This window comes from Anthonomus grandis, chromosome 15 (assembly GCF_022605725.1).
Source record: "Anthonomus grandis grandis chromosome 15, icAntGran1.3, whole genome shotgun sequence".
In the NCBI taxonomy this organism is placed as follows: domain Eukaryota; kingdom Metazoa; phylum Arthropoda; class Insecta; order Coleoptera; family Curculionidae; genus Anthonomus; species Anthonomus grandis.
In genome coordinates this window covers 10,511,327-10,533,168 of record NC_065560.1, presented here as the reverse complement: position 1 = coordinate 10,533,168, position 21,842 = coordinate 10,511,327, and the positions used below count along the sequence as shown (strand labels likewise).

The 21,842-nt window shown below is 32.7% G+C and overlaps 1 protein-coding gene across 1 annotated transcript in view; it reads left to right on the top strand.

Moving 5' to 3' along the window:
- Nucleotides 1-1,041: 1,041 nt before the first annotated feature.
- Nucleotides 1,042-21,842, top strand: part of LOC126745103 (mediator of RNA polymerase II transcription subunit 15) — a 37,235-nt gene continuing 16,434 nt past the window's right edge. Inside the window, exons 1-9 of the mRNA XM_050452813.1 lie at nt 1,042-1,261; nt 4,060-4,199; nt 4,285-4,398; nt 4,490-4,635; nt 5,368-5,472; nt 5,526-5,631; nt 20,640-20,801; nt 20,902-21,095; nt 21,314-21,377. Of these exons, the coding sequence (XP_050308770.1) occupies nt 1,191-1,261; nt 4,060-4,199; nt 4,285-4,398; nt 4,490-4,635; nt 5,368-5,472; nt 5,526-5,631; nt 20,640-20,801; nt 20,902-21,095; nt 21,314-21,377 (1,102 nt within the window). The 5' untranslated portion in view covers nt 1,042-1,190. The remainder of the gene's footprint in view (nt 1,262-4,059; nt 4,200-4,284; nt 4,399-4,489; nt 4,636-5,367; nt 5,473-5,525; nt 5,632-20,639; nt 20,802-20,901; nt 21,096-21,313; nt 21,378-21,842) is intronic.

Below are 21,842 nucleotides of genomic sequence, written 5' to 3'. Positions count from 1 at the left end.
TACATATTGAAAATACGAAAAACCTCTAGTTATATCTGTAGGAGCTCTTAGTTTGTTCCTTCATACACTTTGAATTATGTACAATGTATGATGAATTACTAGTAATTTTTTTAGAAACCCCTAGTCTGTTTTACGAAAATAACATACTAGTTTTTTTTTCAGAAATCCCTAGCTTGTTTTATATTGAACTTTTTTATTTCAATTACTAAGATAATTCACTAGTATTTTTTTTCAGAAACCGCTAGTTTCTTCCATTACACAGTTTGAATTATGTTCAATTTATGATGACCCACTAGTATATTTTTTTTAAATACTTAGTATGTAGTAGTAGAGGAATGAAGAGAGAATATAGGGTCTTGGAGGAAATCTTGAATGCAAACGTCCTTCAATTTTTTTATTTAAATTTCTAACACCGCTTCACTGTATTTTATATAGTAACATTGGGTGATTGACCTTGTCGGATGTTTTAGAGAAGTGTACAAGACATGGACCTGAAAACCGTCCTCCAAGAAACTAACTAGGGGGTCAGCAAATGTTAGAAGAGTTAACTGAGTAGAATGACTAGCAATAAATCGATAAATTGTGACTGAAGAGAGAGAATCCTAACATATATCCATACCTACATACATATCCTACAACAGTCAAATTTTCAAACGTCTTACAAATGGTACTAACTAAGCTAATAGGTCTGTAATTTTTACTAATCGAATTGTTACCATTTTTATAAATTGGTATTATGTAACTGGTCTTCCAGAGGGAAGCGAGAAGCTGAATTGCCTCAAGAAACTGGGCAACTGGCGGGGAACACCATCTGGGTCTGGCTTGTGCTTCTAATATCTAATAGTAACAACTTGGTATATAACTTCATTGAAATGTTACAGGGAGATATGGCGACCGATAAAGTTATTTCAATTTGACTCGGCTTTTTCCGCTGTGGTGGGGTGTAAAGACACCCTTAGCTTACTTTCACAACTTTTGGTTTTGCATTAGCCACTTCCATATTTTTGTTTAGTTCATTTACTGTCGTTGTCATTCATTTATTCATTCACACTTCAGTTTGTTTTCTGTTTTGTACGTTTAACTGTTTACCTTCGAAGGATCGGTTTTATGAATTGATAATATTTATATTTATATTATAGTTAATTGTTCTGCTTTTTCGTGAAGTGTGCTTATTGTTTAAGTTCATTAAAATGGCTGGAAATATGGGGGAGGATGCTCAGTGGAGAACTCATGCCTTTAGGCAAAATGTTGTGGCCAAAATGTAAGTGAAAACTGCTTTATATATCTTACCTTTACAACTTACAAATAAAGGAAATTTTGTTAAAAAAGAAATAAAACATCATTATAGACAGCTAAGTAGGAATAACTATGAACTTAAATTTAAATATATGTTTTCTACACTGAATCGCTTTCCGCATCTATGAGTTCTAAGGAATGTCGATAGGTCAAAGCCTCTTGTTTTGTGACAAACATGGAATTTGCAAAAGCTATTAAAAATACATAAATGTATGCATCATGTGGAATCGAGAAAATGAGGGACTCAACCATTTTTTAAAGTTCATGAATAACCTTCACCCAAGAAGTGAATTTACCATTGAAAACAAACAAAGCAAAAATATAAATACTTTATTCATGCCGGTTTACTATACAATCTACATCTTCTATATAGTGTGTACAATATCAATGTTAAGCATTGATAGTAGAGACAGAGTTTTGTACAAGTAATAGCAGCTCCATTATATGTTTATATTTGGTTGAGTATGTATACCACCGAAATGAGGTAAATCAAATTTGAGGAGCTCAAATCTATTCTACAGAAGAATTTGGATCACTGGTAATTACAAACTTTTCTTATCTTAAGTTTTTTAAGTTTTTTAAATATGCAAAAGGATGTATCAAAAAGTGAACACATTTATTAAGCTTAACTATTTTATTTTAAATTTAATAACTTATGGAGCATTAAATAATTATATTTTGAAAATAATTTGGGTTCAGCTGTATTTCTGATGGCAAGCTTAGCAGGATATTGATCCAATTGTAGATAGATACATTTTATGAAATAATTTATTAAACTGTTAAAATATACCTATGTGACAAAATTTTTTATATAAAACTCTAAGCCCCTAAAGTTGGGGTGTTTGCTAATTTCAGAAATATTAGTATAAGTGAGGATTTACCAAATAGCTTGCACAGTATTTTAATTCATAGGATTAATGTTATTGTTTTATAGAAAAAAAATTATTAAAGTTTATTTAAGCCAGGAGTTTCATTAAATGTGGGTAGTTATCACCCAGTGTGCATTTAATTAACAAGGTATTTTATTGGACAAGAGAAAACTATACAGAATAAATGGTTACTAACTGTAACTTTACTGGGTCACACCCTCTATGTTATAGTTGAGGGACATTTAACATTAAGATTCATTGTAAACTCAGGCATGCCATTGTGATCCCACCTTGGCACAAGACTTTTTTGGTATTTATTCATAATAACCGCAAATCTTTTAAATCAAACTGTTTACTCCTAATCAATGTCTGAAGCTGTTTAGATGATAATCTGCAAAATAAATAAACATTCCAACAGATTTTTCAAATAATATAAATAATGCCTTTTTTTTCAAATTTTATGTTATTAAAGACATTAGAAATTGGCATTTATATTGACTTCAAACTTATTGATCAATTACAAAAATCTCATTGATAATGCTTCATACAACAAAAGAGTTTAGACCTGTTTTAATATGGACCTTATCATCCCATCAAATGTCATGTTTGAGAGCTCACCAATGTGTTGGGCAACTAAAACATATTACACATTGTATGTTTCACATTGTATTTTCCTCCAATATCAAAAGTATAAATAATTTTAATTCATGTAGGAAAATAATTAAATCAGTTTTAACAAAAAATATACTTTTAAGAAAAACTCTTTTTTTAATTTGCTTCATAAGCAGTGCAAAAATATACTCTTTATGAGATACAACAAAAGATGTGAATGTTAATGCTCACTAATAATACAACTTCATTTTAATGAATCAGACAGTAATATGTATTAATACATAAATTTACTCATTATATTTTCTTGCTCATAATTGACTGATCTGAAACTGACCTTTTCTTGTTGTCTGAGGGATACAGAGGGTACTGGTAAAAATATTAAATTTCTTGGTGTCTACCTAGAGCCAGGTTAGATGGAATGCTCATGCTGATTCTTGCATCTCAAAATTGGGAAGCAATATATTCTTGTTAAGATGTCTGTCAAACTTTGTTTCTCCACCATCACTTAAGTAGGCTTATTATTGCTTATGCCACTAGCATCTCTGTCCATAGGCTTCTGGGGTGTCCTCCTTGCAATATAAGCAGTTAGTTTTGTTGCAGGTCTTGCCTATTGGGCTGATTGTAAGCCTGCTTTTATTGCTAGGGAGATTTTGACTCTGCCTTCAGTCTTTATCCTTGAAAGTCTTGTATATATGAAAACATATATTTTCCAATACCAGACTCATGAACAGGTACTCAGGACTCATGATTCTCATAATACCAGAAACAAACAAGACCTTGTTCTGAGTTAGCAATACCTGGAGAGATGTAGGTATGGTCCTAGGTATCTGGCAGTACAGTTCTATAATCGCCTGCCTGAAGATATAAGAGATCTAGTTTTTGAGCTATTTAAAAGAAACATCACATCTCTTTTAGCCAATGAAGCCTTCTACAGCCTAGATGAGTTTTTAAAACATAAATTTTAATTGTGGTGTCCTGTTACAATTAAAAACTATTTTATTTATTGTTGGTAGACATATCTTATCTTATTCTTTTAAAAATTTCTTTCTTATTTATTGGTTTAACTGCTTTAGCATCAATCTGTTACTACAATGTCCTTGTATTTTATTATACAACATACTAATATTTGTTTAGTTTTTAAGTTAGTTAAGGATGCCTAAATGTATTGAAATATTGAATATTGAAAGTGGTTTTTTTGGCACTGTATACATTAATAAACAATTTTTTTATAAATATTCACAGAAAATAATAATACAAGTTTAAAAAATTATAATCATTGCAGTGAAGAGGCAATTAGACAAAGTGGAATGAATACATCAAGAAACAGTATTGAAATGGAGAACCATGTCTTTCAAAAGGCAAAAAACAAGGATGAATATCTTGGATTTGTGGCCAGATTGATTCTTCATGTAAGAGAAATGAGTAAGTCATTTGGGTTGCCTTTATTTAATTTGCAATTGCCACTATCTTTTAATTTTTATTTTGCATTATTTTTTTTTTTACCTAGACACTAAAAAGGGACAACCAGGTCAAATGGGAGGGGTTCCTGGAGGAGGCCAGCAGCAACAGGGGCCAGGTATGCCAGATCCTATCAATGCCTTGCAAAATTTGGCTAGTCAAGGTAAGATTTCCACTGATTGTTTGAAACATATATTTGTGTAAGATTTTAAAAGTATAAAATAAATTTGGTATTTAAATGTGTAATTTTTTAGGGTCAAGAAATGCAATGGTTGGGATGGGAGGTCCCACACAACCTGGACAAATGGGTGGGCCTGGACAGCCAATGCCAAATATGATGCAATCGATGAACAGATCGGTTCCCCAACAAATTATGATGGGCGGTAATATGTCCATGCAGGTTAGTAGGGTACGACTGACAAAATCCAATACATAGAATATGTTTTTTCTTATGATTCTTAAAAATACAATGTTTAAATATTTTTTTATGGTACTATTCATTTATGGTTTTATCATATTGGTGGCAATGTATTGCGTTTATTTATATATGCATGATTAGAGTGTTATATTACATTAAGTAAATATGACCACAAATGATCTGGTTTTCCCCTAAATGATTCACTTCACTCATTTTGATATAATTAAGCAAAAGGATAAATGATTCATTGATATTTATCAGTATTGGTGCAGATTTTAGGGGCATCATAGATAGTTTTTTATTCTGAATATTAATTAAAATTGGTACCTTAAACCTTTAAAATGTCTGTAAAATTTTACAAATTTTGTTCTCAGCAAACTTGTTAGAAAAAAAATTAATTACACTAATTACATTATTTTCCTTAAATATATTTCAAATATATGTATTTTTAATATTAATGAACAAGTATCTTCACAAGTAATTCATTCATATTGTCGGCAAGTACCATTTTTGATATCTGTTTTTCGTGAAATGTCTTAAATAATTACCTAACATCTAATTAGGACTAAGAGCTAAATTAATTTTTATTAGCCAACATAATCAATACATCCAAGTGGTTTTTTAAAAATCATTTAAAGAAAACTGTTTATTGTTACAAGCTAGATTCTACTCATGTAGTTATAATAAAAATATATTACTAAATAAAATGTATAGGGTCCCCACATCCAAAACATGAACATACCTCCTAATTCACAAATGCCTGGTCAAATACCCATGCAGCTTCAACAAATGGGAGGTCAAATGGGTGGAGGTATGCAGGTAAGACTGAATAATAATATTAATGAAACATTTTTAAAAATTTTTATTTATAGATGCAAGGTCCTGTAGGTATGCAGGGTCCAGGCCAAATGGGACCTGGAAACATGGGCCAGATGGGTCCCGGTGGAATGCAGGGACCTATGGGGGGACAGATGATGGGTAAGTATATTAAAGTCAGGTTATAGACGACTGTTCTATAATTCGTTTATAATACATGTGTTTAGAAAATAATATTTTTCACTAATTATCCATTGTTCACCAGCGAATAATATTATCTTTTACTTGTTGCTGGTTTAATGCAAAATATTGCCTAATCGTTTTATAAAATTAAAAAATCTAATTACTCGATTGTTAGGGACAGTTAGATTTTATTTTCATTCCTCAACAAACATGAGTGATTTTTTTTGGAATTTGTTTTTGAATGGCAGCCACAGGGTTTGAACCTTAAACTTTAGTCTTTCCGTCAATTTGTTGATTTTTGTACAAAGTATATTCAACAAAAGATATAATTAGTCATGGATAAAGCATAGTATTCTGCATAAAAAAATGTTTATTCAAACCTAATAAGTTACAGTACAAAGGAACATCTGATTTTTGACAATTTTCCTTAAAGGAATACGGGCGTCTCACATGTTCTTATTGAACAAATATACATAAGAAACTTAAATTCTGGGAAACATTGAGAGTATTACCTAAAAATAATAAACTAATTAAACATAATATTACCAATTTTTCATTCCGGTCTCTAAAAGCCAATTTAACATCTGATCTTTTGTACAATTGCTTTAAAGTTTAAAAAAATTGCTAGGTCATACATTAATTCATTAGAGAACTGTATTATCTTATGCAGATTAATTTTTCGGTTTCTTTTCTTGGTTCTTTAATAGTAAAAGTATTATAGGACGGGTCCAAACTACAACTCCATATTATACCTTCAATAATTTCAAATGTAATTGAAATCGTCTGCTGACACTGAAATTTGTTAGAATTTTTACAGGTCGGTTAATGGATGCTAGGAATTTATTTGTAGGAAATTTTCGCTCGTTCATTGAGAAACATGCAAAATCTGATTTTTTTGCGTTTTATGTTAGGAAATTCCCAACCGTTCTTTAACAGAGCTTATATAATTTCATAAGCCTCATCCCAGATTTTTTCCTTTATCATTATCCACTGTCATCAGCATAATAGACCACTAAGTCAGAGGCCACTGTATCTATCAGACTATTAATAAATGTAGTAAATAACGAAGGCCCAACGACAGTACCCTGAGGCACACCATACTTCACCGCGCAACATTCGCTGATCTAGCAATTCTAACTTGTTGGGTTCGGCATTCTAGTGAGGATTTAAACAGATCATGAGTTTTTCTCTTTATACCTAGAATAGAACATAGAATAAAGGTTTTTTAATAAAGTATGGTGCAACTTGGTCATGTCAAGAGATATTTACAGACTTTTTTATCTTTCGCAAAATACTTTGAAATGTGGTCATCACTCTAATCTGAGCGTTTTCAGGGTCAAGGCCCTTTCTAAATCCATATGGGGTTTTCGAAAATTGCCTGGTTTTTGAAAGGAAAGAAGCTGGTTTTAATTGGATAGCTTTTGCAATTATTTTACTTATGGTGCTGCTTAATGCAATGGGACGGAAATTGATAATAGTGAAGAAATAGTCCATACTTAGTAGTAGTAGAGTCGTAGGTTAACACATTGACGCGCGCTTCAAAAATTTTGGGATTCGTTAGGGGTCACCTTTAATTTTTTAATTTTCAATTTAAATTATCTTTATTAAGACTTTTTGTTTGCATTTTTGTCAATTTTTGTTGTTTTTTTGCAAAAAAAACACATGTCTGTAATAACAGACATGTCCCTTGATATTAATTTTGTTTTAAAACGGACATGACTGCATTTGCAGACCAATTGCTTTGGAAAGATTTATTTTTAAACTTTAATACCTGTTAGTTACATATTTATAAAAATAAAGCAGTATAACACTAAAAACAAAAAGGAAAACACCAAAATAAAAAGATCAAAACAGTTCAACAAAAATTAAAACCCTAAAATCAAAATTTACAAAACTTTTATCAAAAAATAAAACACTAGGCGTGGTAGTTTTCAAAGCATTTTCCTTGACAAAGAGGGGAAAAACCCGGACAAGCACGACAGCGCCTTGATGTTTGACCTCTTTTTCCGGATTTAGAACATTCTCTACACCTCAAGAAGTAACTTTTTCTAGAATAGTTTTCGGGAATTGGAATTTTTTCCAGTACATGTGATATCTGCACGGCTCTTTCTTGAGGCGCTACATCCAATTTTCTTGAACTGATGCGCAGTTTAAAGCTCCCTTTTTTACAAGTGCTCGTCCATTTTTAATGTGAGATACACCTAAAAGGCTTTTTATAATATGCTCACGAAAATCTAGCAATGTGATTTTATTTCTGTTTTCCTTGGTAATTTCCCGGAAAATTAAAAAGCTGTTTACAACTGTTATATCCAGCAAATGAAATAGAACTTTTTTGCACCAACGCACAGATTTTCTTGGACAACTATAATATGATGTCAACTGGTCAGCTCTATCGACACCAGACATATACTTATTATACTCTGCTATTTCTTTTGGTTTGTTCTGAATTTTCCCAAAACTGTTTTGTACTTCTAATAGTGTAGGGTGAAATTTTGTGGTTATGCAAAGGACCTCACGCTTATCTTTCCACTTTGAGACGTAAATCTTCCCCTTTCTTAGCCAAACATGCTCTCCTTTATTAATTTTTTTTGTGGTTATGTCCTTTGGATTCCCTTTTCTGTTTGACCTAGGTGTTCCCGTTGTATGTGTCTTACGCAGAAGAAGTTTATTGGACAGGGAAACGCTATTGTAGAAGTTATCCATAACAAGATGATGGCCTTTATCTAAAAAGGGTTTCATAAGCCTAAGTACTAATGAATGCAATTTAGGTGTGGCTGATTCTGCCTCCTGTTTGCCCTTATAAATTTCTACATTATGTGTATATCCATTAGGTGAACATAATTCATAAAATTGTATGCCATACTTGGCTTTTTTACCCTTTATATATTGTCTAAAGCTAAGTCTTCCTCTATATGTAAAAGCAAAGACTCATCTAAAGACAAGGCCTCATCGGTGCATAGGCATTTTGATAATTTTTTATAAGAATTTGTAAGAGTTCGGTTATTTTATTTAGTCTATCTGTACTATCATTTATACTATTACAATTAAGACTACGAAGAAGTTGTTCAAAACGTCTTCCAGGCATCGTGCTTAAAAAAATTGGGTGATAGTACAAAGGGTCATACGAAAATAATTTTCGTAAAACTGGAAACTTTATTTGCGCTTGCAACAAGCATATGCCTATAAAGCACTTTAACTCTTCCTTATTTGTTTCCGAAAATGAAGTAAATCGACTGTTTTTGGCGTGAGGTCTATTAGTTTTTTCCAATTGTTTTCCATACAAATTAGTGCGTGTCACAAGCAAATCCATAACTTCCTCAGTCCACAAACAGTAAAAAACTTCAATTGGTTCACGCACATGATCAATCCATTCTTCATCACTATTGTCCTGTGTGGCATTCGCATTTCGAAGAACTTGTGGCTCAGAATAAATTGAGTTACTATCTGAGCTGGGCTCATTTTCTGTGGGCAAAAATTCAGGATCGCGATCATCAGAACCAGCAAAAGGGTCTTCCTCACTGGTAGAAGTTTCCCACCCAGCAGAACTCTCACTTACATCTACCTGATCACCCTCATCTGACTTAACCTCGTCGTAAAATTGCAGCAATCTCTTAGTTTCCTGGGAGTCCATAAAACTCTAAAATAAATAAAAATCTTTTAAGGTATTTTGCGGCTTAAAACGATAATCTGTGATTTTTCTAAATTATTTATGTAAAAACTAATTTACTAATTTACCAATAAGCAACAGTAAATAAATCATTACTTACCAATAAATATAGATGATCCAACAACAAAATTCAAACACTTTCTCACAGCCACAAAAAAACGATGTTTACAGGGACACTTGTAAAAACCTAATAGGACCGGCCAGCAGAAAACGTCCATATGCAGCCCGAAATATCTAAACAGACAGGCTTAAACAAGTAAATTTATTTGAAAATATATCACTTGTGGGACAATTCTTAGAAAATAAATGCTATGTATAAGGACATAAAACTCAAAAGTACATATACAACCTAACAAATCGCGTCTGCAATTGCAGACACGACTATTTTTATGAGGCAAAATATTGTCTGCTGTTGCAGACATGTCCCTGCATGTATGTCTGCAATTGCAGACACGCGTGTGAATGTGTTAAGGTAAAATAAAAATCCTGCAGTCTCCCTCCACATATTTATTAAACATTGATAAGTTCTTGTCTTGACCTCGCTTTATAAATAGTCAAAATCAAATCAAAATATGCTTTATTGGCATAAGAGATAATCTTCTCGACAAAGCTGTATGGGAAGAATGGCATTACCATACATAGGTACAAACAAAAAAAAACACATACAATACACAAATCATACATAAGTATAAAATAGCAACTAAAATAATGCTCAAAAAAGAAAATCTCTTACAACAAAAGCAATACAGCAAGAGTACTACATACACATTTTTGACAGGCACAGACAAATATTCATCAGAAAATATAAAATGTTGGTATGTTCCTGTAAAAAAAATTAAATTTATAGTGGTTAATGAGTACCAGAGGTTTGAGTACTTTTTAAAAAGGCAGTCGAAATAATATGTCATACACCTATTATCGGCACTAGACATAAGGAGTTTTGGCAATACTTGGTATTTTGTTTTATACACATAGTATCTTGAACGTTAATTGTTAAGCAAGTTAGCTTTTTCCTTTTTTTGTATAAAGGATATTTTAATTTAAAATAGAATTGATTTTCATTTTAGTAGTTAATTCAATACAAGAAGATTTTATTAATTCCCACAATTTCTTTGAATTCCCACAATCTAGTTTCAATAAATCTTTATATTTGATTTTTGTTTTGTTTAAAAGTCTAGTGAAGTATTTCCTATAATTTTCAAAATTATTTAAAGCATTATATAATTGTGTTGATATCTTTCTGAGCTTCTCACGTTATCCAATGGAAGCTAGCAAGCCCTCAGTAATCAACGGTTAATATGCTTTTTTCTAGCTTTTAACTTGTTACATGAAGTTGACAAATCGATTGATTGAAAGCACGAAAAAATCCATCTTCAACTTACGCTTAAAATTGTAAGTGAAAGAGGGAAAAAGATCACTCTGCGCGCACTTTAAAAAACGGTGGGAAATAGCAAACTTTGAAATTAAATAACGCCGTTATTTAAAGCAATAAATATTTTCCAATTGCACAACGTTAAAAATCAGCTCAAAATCTATAAGAATGAATTTAAAATGAAAAATTGGATTCTTAAACGTATGTGGTGACTTTCTTTGTGCGGCGTCGCAGATGTAATTTTTTCAGTAAGGAAATTTGTGCATTCATCAGGTTCTTGTTATTTTAATTCTTTGTTCAGTTTTCTGGCTTTGGTAGTACATTGTTTTAATTTTATCTAACTTTTCATGTATTTCTGTATTTTTCTTTGTAATATTTTTATTTCATAAATAAATAACCGAATTGGTTATAAAAATATTTTTAAACTTGAGGATGAAGTGATCAATACAAGTGGTAGTGTTTCGGTCAGCTCTTTTCGATACTTTTAAGGCAGGGTGAAAACTCTTTGCACTAAGGCAATTTAAATAGCTATTTAATTATATATTATTGATATCTTATATATTAACAACGGTTTCAAGAAGACCTTTAACAGGCTGACTGGCATCCTCTGTACATTACTTATGATATCGACTGTAAGGTACAATTTTTTAATAACACCATGCTCTTAACTTAATTTAAAAAATAGAGCTTACAGACATTTTAAAAACTATTTCATCATCTGCAATTAAACAGGGAAAAAAGGCATTTCATTCTTCACAATTTTCTTTCAATAATAAAAATAATAGCAAAGACTTCTGGGACAAAATAAAAAAATATAAAATTTTTATAAAAACACCCTCTAACTTGCTTATAAATTTAATTAATCCAGATCTAATTAATAAAGTTCTTAACCAATATCCCTAAAACCACCATAGATCAAAACTTACTAATACATTTTCACAATAATAACTTTGCTGGTGAACCTTTTGAATTTATGCTGGTAACTCAGGATGATATATTGTATAGCCTTAATAAAGTAAAAAGCAATGCAGTTGGCATTGACAACATAACAGCAAGAATGCTAAAATTGTGTACCGCTCACTGTCTATCCCCTCTTACCAATAACTTTACTTGGTACAATTCCCATTGTATCTGAATTGTACCTGAACTTTGAAAAAACGCTTTAGTCACCCCTAAGAAAACCAATCCAACCATTAATGATTTACGTCCAATCAGCATTCTACCTACGGCTTCAAAATTACTTGAAAAAATAGTAAAATCACAAATGGTCGAATATCTTGAAGTGAATAATATTTTACCTAAATACCAATTTGGTTTCCGTCAGGATTATAGCTGCTCTACTGCTTTGCTTAAAATTACAAGTGACATCGCACAAACTATTGATAAGGGTGGTTGCTGTACCACTATCTTAATTGATATGTCAAAAGCCTTTGATTCACTCAATATAAATCTTCTACTGGCAAAATTGAAATTTTACAATATCGAGTATCCCTTACGCTCCAGCATGTCACAATTGTGTGAGTCTTATTAACATGAGATATAAACATCAAAATGATATCTTAACTGTCCAAAACCATACGACACGATTGTGCAAGACACTTCGTTATGTTTTAACGCACGGGCTAGATTTAGTAGCCATTTTGACTTCGGCAGACGAGCATGAATTACCGTTTTTTTTGTTTTTTCGAATTCTTGTGATTTGTGATGGCGAATAATGGTAAGTTTTAACTCAAATTAATTTAAACCGTGTTTTTAATGTCAAATTATTTAAGTAATGCATTGTTTTCCCTAATAAGCTCAAAAATATTTCAAAATATTTTGCGGCCATTTTTAGAAGTGCGTACTATGTCGCTGTATCACAATTGTAACGGCTGGGAGCCAACCAATAGAAAAAAAATTCGGTACCGTTTTTTAATAGTAATGTTTTTTCTAGGATCCAAGAGATTTTTGAACTTGGAGAGGCTCGCAGCCAATCCAGATGACGTGTATGAACTCCTTGATGACCTTGTGTCCGATTTCGAGGTGGAAAGCGATAATGGTGATGAATTTTTTGCTCCACCCGAACGCGTTTTATCGGAAGATGAAGAGTCCGAAAGCAGCAGCGACGACGAGGACGCGCCTAGACCTAGTACCAGTCAAAAAAAGTCTTCTGCTCCAACATGGGTAAAGCAGCCATTTGAAGGCAAAGAAATCCCTACTATGTTTGATAACCGTGAGCCAGTTTTGAGTCCATGGGGTTATTGTAGTAGATATTTCAATGATGAGTTTTTTGAAATGGGGGCAGCGTTAACTTCTCAGTATTACTTGCAACAAAATGGTAGGGAAATCACTCCAAAATTGACTGATGAAGAAATTAGGCAATTTTTTGGTATGCATGCAATTATGGGATGTTTTAAGTTTCCTAGAATCCACCTTTACTGGAGTATTAAATATCGATTACCTCTCATAGCTAATGTTATGGCGCGTGACAGGTTTTATAAACTTCTAACGAATTTTCACGTAGTCGATAATCTATCAGTATCGGATGATATCAAAAAGAAGAATCATATCTCTGGAAAGTTCAACCAATGATAGACCGAGTTCGACAAAGATGTCTTGAAATTCACAGGCCAGAGAATGGTTGTTTTTCAATTGATGAGCAAATGTCAAAATCTTTTTAGGACGATGTCTTATACGTCAATTTGTTAAAAATAAACCAAGGCCGGTTGGACTTAAGAATTTTGTCATTACAACGTCTCGTGTTACAATATTGGACTTCGAAATATACCAGGGTTCCTTGACGCCATTGCCAGATAAACAACTTGGTTTAGGGCCATCAGTTATTCTTCGTTTAATACAAACCTTGCCACCTGGAAGCTTTATTTTTTTTGACCGATATTTTTCCACAATACCATTATTTGAAAAATTAAAAGAATTAAAAATGGAAGGAACGGGAACCATAATGACAAACAGAGTAAAAGGATGCGTATTTCAAAAAGAGGCGACGCAGAAGTGCACGAAAAAAATGATACGAGAGTATGTTTGACAAAATGGAAAGATAACAAATCAGTCGTCATGGCATCTACGGCTTTTGGAATAGAACCAGTAAAAACTATTCAGAGATGGGTTAAAAACACAAAAAAACATATAGAAGTATCCTGTCCAAATGTAATTAAAGTTTATAATGAAAAGATGGGCGGAGTTGATATTTGTGATCAAATGACTGAGGCTTATCGAATATACTTTCAAACCCGAAAATGGACATTTAAAGCCATTCTACACTTATTTGACATAACTATTGTGAATAGCTGGATGGAATATCGAAATGACTAAAAAAAATGGATATAGCTCAAAGCAAATCTTAGATTTTTTGCAGTTTCGACTAGCATTAGGAGAATTTATGGTTTGTGAAACAAAAAAAGAAATCTAAACTATGAACACGCTCAAACGGATGAAAATGAAGAACCTTCTGCCAAGAGGGTAAGATATACACCTCTACCTTGTGAAGATAAAAGATTCGATGGGTTTGATCATTGGCCAGTATATGAGGATCAAAAAAATCCCAACACTTGTCGCCTGGAATCCTGTGAAAGTAGATCAAGAATCAAATGTATTAAGTGTAATGTTTACTTATGTTTACAAAAAAACCAAAATTGCTTCAAAACATTTCATGTTAAGTAGTGTATTTTCGTAGAAATAAACATTTTCAATATATTTTTCATTTTTTTCACATTTGTGCCAGTATCTTTTTGACCCCTATCCAACACAATCGTGAGAGTCCCTAAAATCTTATCAAATGTGATTTTTTTTTTTCTGGAAAAAATTAGGATCTCTAATGAGGTCATAATAAGCATTAGCGTTAAGTTTTGTCTCAAAATTCTAAAAAAAGTAGACTCGGGAGCGTAAGGGATTAGTTTTTTTAAGAGTTACTTAACAAAGAGAAGCCAGACTGTTCGCCTGCATGATGAACTGGGTAATTTGCTTATGTCCAATTTTCAGCTGGTGGAGACAGGGGTACCTCAGGGCTCCATTCTGGGACCTCTTTCGTTTTCAGTTTTTACCTCTGATATTGAAAATGTTATAAATAATTGCCTGTACCATATCTATGCCGATGATATTCAGATATATCTCCCTTTAAGTGAACCTAAAGATCTGATCAGAGCGATTACAAAAATCAATGATGACTTGGGCAACATTTCTAATTGGGCGGAGCATAACTCTTTGTTGATTATCCCTCCAAAAACACAAGCAATTTTATTTTCTAAAATCAATATATAAACTGATAATCTTATTATACATGTTAATGGGAGTGTGGTTGACTGGCAGGAAAAAGTAAAAAATCTTGGGGTATGCATGGACCAACCATTGAAATTTGATTTTCATATTAATAATGTATGTAGACAGGCCTCTTTTAAATTAAAATCAATTCACGAATACAAATACATCCTCCATGAAGAAACCAAAAAAAAGACTCTAATTCTTTCAATTCCTAATTACCTAGACACTGTCTATGTACCATATCTCACAGAATATAATCAATTTAAATTACAAAAAATTCAAAACAGCTGTGCCAGCTATGTCATGTGTCTTAGAGAGCATATCAGTCAGCATGTTGTGGAGCTTTTCAAAACCAACATAAAGCAACGGCCATTAGTGCATATGGGTTCCATAGTGCGTAAAATCACTATCTTAGTTAAACCAAATTATTAAGCAGAATTTTTTAAGCTTCGTGGTGAATGCCATGAAGTAAATATCAGGGGAAAAAATAGTTTGAATATTCCCAGGCATAATACAGTCTTTCAAGTCATGTTTATATTAATAGACGACGTGTGACGTATATCTGCTTCACGTGTTTACTTTTTTAGGCGGTCGATTCTAGTGATAATGATAATCGAGATTGTCATTTCCGAAACGTGTCTATATTGATCAAATGGATGTATAGCTATCTTTTGGAGTTATAATTATCCTTTTTCTTCAGTCCATTTTAGTTTTACTCACTGAACATTGTTGTAAGTTTTTTTTTGTTAACCGAAGCTTCCTACCTTGTTGCCTGTTGCAGTCACCGATTTTGACATCGACGTTTGCTACGTCGCTTACTGACTTTTACAAACTGCAAACTAAAGCAGTGGCGCCAGGCTTCCCAACTCGATAGAGGTTCGCTATTGCCTGATTGTAACTTTTTTACTGAACTCCCATCCCCTGCGTAGCAAGATGTCAAATAATAACCGATGTTATAAATGCGATAAGGGATGTGTATTCAAAGAGGAAAAACAGCAGCTTTTTGGCTTTCCATGCGATATTTGCCATCGCGTAATCTGCACTGCAGCAATGCGCAGGCGCAGGAGGTTAGGGCTATCCCCAGTTAGTCTCGGACCCTTTTGCATTTGTGTCTCGACTGTATCACAGAAGTGAAAAAATTACCAAATACACTACAGTTAGTACAGTCAATGAATGCTGAGATTGCTGCTTTAAATTCCAGAATCGCGAAGATCGAATCTAATATAGATACCAAAAAAATAAGTGATGTTAGCAAAAAGCTAACGTCTCTGGAGCTGTGGATCAAGTTATTAAAGATAGTAAATCCCAGATGAAATTAAAACTGGATACCTCAGACTTTGAAATAAAACTCAATGGCATTTAGCAGAAACTAGATAGTCTGAAATTTAATCATCCTACGAATCACTTGGCTCAGGATAATGTAGGGTGTGAACTTGAGGCTCATTTAAATACCCACAGTGAGCAGATGACAGCAAAGTTGGACTCGGTTGTTCGAGCGATAAAGGAAACCAACACTAAACTTGTGCAACTACTTGTTCCCAATCTAGAGTCTAAAGAGTTAATAAGTAAAGTAGGCATGCAGTCCAGTTCCAAAGCTTCGGAACGTAATATATATAAAACAACTCCTGGTAATATTTTACCCCTCCACCAAGGATATAGTTGTGGGTTGTGCTGAGCCTGATAATATTGTTAATGTTAATTCTTTGCCCACTGCGGCAAAACCAACAACTGCTCTTCATGTATCCAACCTAAATTACACTGTATCAGATGATATTTTAAAAGCACATCTTAAAGATATAGTGCCTGGGGCAAAAGATGTCTTTATCACAGTTCTTAATCTCAGAACAAGTGGAACATCGAATTCCTTTAAGATCGTTGTACCTAACGAATATCTCAGCGTAATTACTAAAGCTGAGAATTGGCCTAAGGAAGTATATGTGAAGAAGTGGAGGTATATGCAACATCCATCTCGTCGCATCTCAAACACAATTCAACAAAAAGATAAAAATTTTCGCCTAACAAGGGGTTCCAGAAACCACTCGTAGATTCATCTGAACAGCTACACCTGATTTCCCATCCCGACGCTATAGATTTTTATTATCAAAATGTTCGCGGTTTAAATTCAAAAGTGATTCCGTTTTACAATGAAGTTTGCTTAGCGGAAATAGACATTATCGGCTTGACAGAGACGAATTTACAAAATAATGTCGCGAACTCTGAACTGTTTCCGGACATTTACGATGTACACCGATGTGACCGAAGTCTAGACAGAACTGGATTGTCGAAGGGTGGAGGTGTATTGTTAGCTGTTAAACGCGAGTTTAAAATGTTACCTCTAAATTTATCTGATTTGCGTCAAATTGTATATTCTATCGAGATTGTAGGTGCGCAATTGTCCTTTGACCATTTTACGTGCTTTGTATTTATTGTCTATATACCTCCTGCTAGTAGCAAATGGGTTTATGATATGGTGTACGATTACTTTGAAACAATGCAATATTTGTGTGACAAGAAAATAATTATAACGGGTGATTTTAATATCCCCAATTTTATTAATCACCAGCATGACTCTATTGTGAGATCAACTTTGGCTTTTACGAATATAATTATGAATTTTAAGGGTAAATTACCTTAGACTAATAATTCCACCCACAATTTACTGGTACAGAATTGTTTCAATTTTAGACGTGCTAATTATCCCATGTTATATAGCTTAATTGAAACTGCTGACTGGCAGGAGGTGTTTGCCTCTTTTGATCCTAATGTATCTTGCGACAGCTTTTACAGTACACTTAATGAAATATTTCATAGAGCAGTTCCGCTTAAAATCGTTAAAAAATATAAATTTCCAGTCTGGTTTAATTCTTATATTATAAAAAATATCAAACTAAAGAATTTAATTCGAAAAAAACTCAAGAAATACAAAACTCATTATTATGAAAGTCAGTTTAAAATAGTTCGAAGCAATATTAAAGAACAAATTAGGATTGCTTTTTTAAAATTTTCTCGAACAGCTGAAAATCGAATTAATGTAGACTCCTCCGATTTTTGGAACTATGTGCAGAACAAGAAAGGAATTTCGCGTATTCCCGGAGTAATGTTGTTTCAGGATCGTACAATAAAAAATCCACAGCAAATTGTTGATGCATTTGGAACTTTCTTTCAAATCGTATATATTGAGTCGGACCCATCTAGTATTAATGTTGGTATTGACTCCAGCCAGATTATTAACAACTCTCTAAATTGCTCTTATAAATTTTCGGAAGATGAAATTGTCACCGCCTCTAATAAACTAAAAAGTAAGTTGACCTCCGGTACCGATGGAGTACCAAGTCTTGTCGTTAAAGATTGTATTCGCGCTTTATCAGGGCCTATTGCCCACATATTTAATCTTATCTTGTCTTCAACAGTATTTCCCGATAAATGGAAGACTGCAAGAATATCCCCGATACTCAAAAAGGGACCGAAGAACGACATTCAAAATTACAGAGCTATATCGATCTTATGTAATTTCTTCAAACTTTTTGAAATAGTTCTTTATATGGTGCGGAATAATAGAATATATGCCCATGTCAAATTAGACATAGCACCTAATCAATTTGGTTTCATCAAAAATCGCTCCTGTACAGTAAACCTGGCTTGCCTAAATGAGTATCTGTGTCAGCATTTAGATAATAGAGGTCAGGTTGATGTAATATACCTTGATTTCTGCAAAGCTTTTGACCAAATTGACCACTTTGCACTTCTCCATAAGCTAACATTTTTTGGTTTTTCTACGGATTTAGTTGCTTTGATAAAATTTTACTTACGAGGTCGTAAACAGTTTGTTGAATATGAAGGCTTTAGGTCTCCTATATATGAAATGTGCTCGGGAGTTTCGCAAGGATCTAACTTGGGCCCGCTTCTCTTTTTATTATTTATAAACGATCTTGCCAATTTACTGTCTTGTCAGAGTTTACTGTTTGCGGATGATATAAAATTGTTCACAAAAATAGATACTGAAGACGATTGCGAATTCCTTTAGGTAAATCTTAACAAAGTAGAGAATTGGTGCAATGTCAATAGACTATATTTAAATGTTAATAAATGCTCTATTCTCTCATTTTCTAGAAAACTGTTGCCAATCAATTTTGACTATAGAGCAAATAATGTTGTGTTGGCCAGAGTGGATGAGGCGATTGATCTGGGAATTACTTATGATGCAAAATTAAGTTTCGCTAAGCATATAGCAAAAATAGTTTCTGACTCTGACAAATTGTTGGGTTTTGTTTATCGAAACTGTCGGCACTTTGAAAATATTAATACTTTAAAATTACTTTTTTTTCACTTACATACGTTCAAAAATAGAATACGGATCTCTAATTTGGTACCCAATTTATCTATTAATATATAATATATTAATAGATAATTATATAATATATAGCTACCTGATAGATGATATTGAGCGCATTCAGCGCAAGTTTATGAAGTATCTCTGGTTTAGAGAGGAAGGTGTCTTTCCAGCCAGAGGTTTGGATAGTCAATTATACTTAAATAAATTTAATATTATACCCTTAGCAAAAAGAAGAGAAATTCTTTCCATAAAATTATTATATAACCTTATTCATAACAAGATTGACTGTCCCCTTTTGGCTGGATTAAATTTTAGGGTACCAAGAATAAACTCTAGGCATTTTAGATTATTTTATGTAAATTTAAATCCCACTAGTGCCCATATATCCACCTATTAATATAATGTGTCAGAATTATATTAATAATAATTTACATGAACGGTTCGATATTTTTGTTGACAGTTTAATGTCCATTATAAAAGGTATTAAGTAAATAGGTGATGCAGAGCCTTTCTAGTATGTATATAGATAGTCTGTTTAAGTGCATAGAATGTTCAGCATTTTGATTTATTTTTCATTTTTATACTTATTTTGGTAAATTTTTTTTTCTCCTTTTATTCTTTCCTGTAATTGGGTAACAAACCTGTTGGAAATAAATGCCTCTTTTTTTTTTTATCAGGCAGCTAGTTTATATCAGAAAATACCTGAGGATCTTAAAACATTAAGCTGTCCCTGTTTTAAAAAAAAACTAAAAGATTTGATCAGGAGTGGTAAGCTGTGATAAGTCAGTCTGTAGTAATTTTTTTTTAAAATAATGTCATGTATTTTAAAATTTGTCAGTAGATTTGAAGGTGGATATTTTATTTGTTATTGCCTAATGGCTAAATCTTTATTACTAATTGTTAAAAACCACTCTGCGGATCTATTACCTTTTGACATTTTTGTTAATAAAAGATATTTTATTTTTTTTATTTTGTATTTGTCACATTTATTGATAGTACTATTATTATAATTAATTTGATATTCCAATATATTAAAAATATTGACGTTTTCCTTGTTGTAAGGTTATAGAACTATAGTTTATTATACCCCAACAAACATAATGACTTTACGTGAAGTTTTTTATTACTTGCAACAGTTAAAATGTAAATGTTTAATTTCTTGTGGCTCTTCTCTTAGAATTTGGTTAGAGCTTCTCATCTCTAATAATATTCTATTCGCACATTATGGCTGTTATTCACAAAGATCAAATTAATGATCATCATCTTAGTCGATTTCATTATATATAATGTGTAATTATCAAAATAATGACAAATAATATTCTCCTAAATACAAAAGTTAATTTTTCACATGGGCTTAGGGCAAATGGCCCAAATCCAACAGCAAAAACCTCCAAATCCTGGTAACGCAATGTTTTTAAATCCATCGATGATGGGCGGAGGAGCTTGTGTGAGACAAGGGGGACCTCAAATGTTTGCGCAGAGTCCACTTCAAGGATCAGCTCAAAGTCCTGCAGGAGCTGGTAAATACTTGTTATTAATAATATAAAATTTATTTTTAAATGCTTCTTCAAAAAAAAAGACACTTAACAATTTTTCTATTTTTAAATGCAATTTTTTTAGGTTTGTCACAGCCTCCAAGCGCATCGCCGGCCCTTACTCCAAGTCCCGGCGCTCCTATGGGTATGATGGGAGGTCCTAGGGCTCAGTGCATAGCCTCCAGTCCGGGGGCTTCTCTAAATACTCCCGGGCAACCGGGGCAGAGCCCCATGGGGGCTGGAGGGCCTATGACTGATGAGCAGGCCTATCGAGAGAAGGTAAATTAGTAAAGTTATTTTATTTGCTGCATTTATTTTTAATATGTTTGGAATACTTTATGTTTAAAGAAAAATTGTAAAATAGTTATTTGTTAAAAGTGGTAAGTGTGTCAAAAGTTCAGTTACAATCTGAGGACAGTTGGTACGTTTAACGTTTTTGTAGAAAAAATATTGTATAGATTTTTATTTTAAATTGTGTTTATATTTTTTTTTCATAGGTGAGACAACTCAGCAAATATATTGAGCCGCTTCGCAAAATGATTGCTAAAATGGGAAATGATGGTAAGTTTTAGTGTAGCATGTTAATTTTTTAATACCTGACGTATTTGCTAAATACTTAATTGACTGTACCTAAAAAATCACACAAGTTTAGAGGTTTATTCCTCTTTCTGTCAGACGTTGCAGAGTTTATTTGCCGTAATTTTTAAAGTTGTCAAAAATTTATTTTATATGCAGTGACCTGTAAACAGACGTTTGTCCGACACTTGTCCTTATTAAGTAACATCTTCAAGGTGTTGCGAATGTCATAATTTGAAGGGAGCATGTCTGGACTGATTTTAAGTCGAAAAGTTCTTATAAACGTAGCCCCTAAAATGTTTCGTTCTTAAAATACTGTATGCTAGTTTTGTTTTATTTTCAGTTTTTACAAAGACAGCTTGAGATATTGAACTGAATTTTGGCACGGGATATTATAATATCAAAAGACACCTTTCATTGGTCATTTCAGCAGCTATATAAGCTGCATCT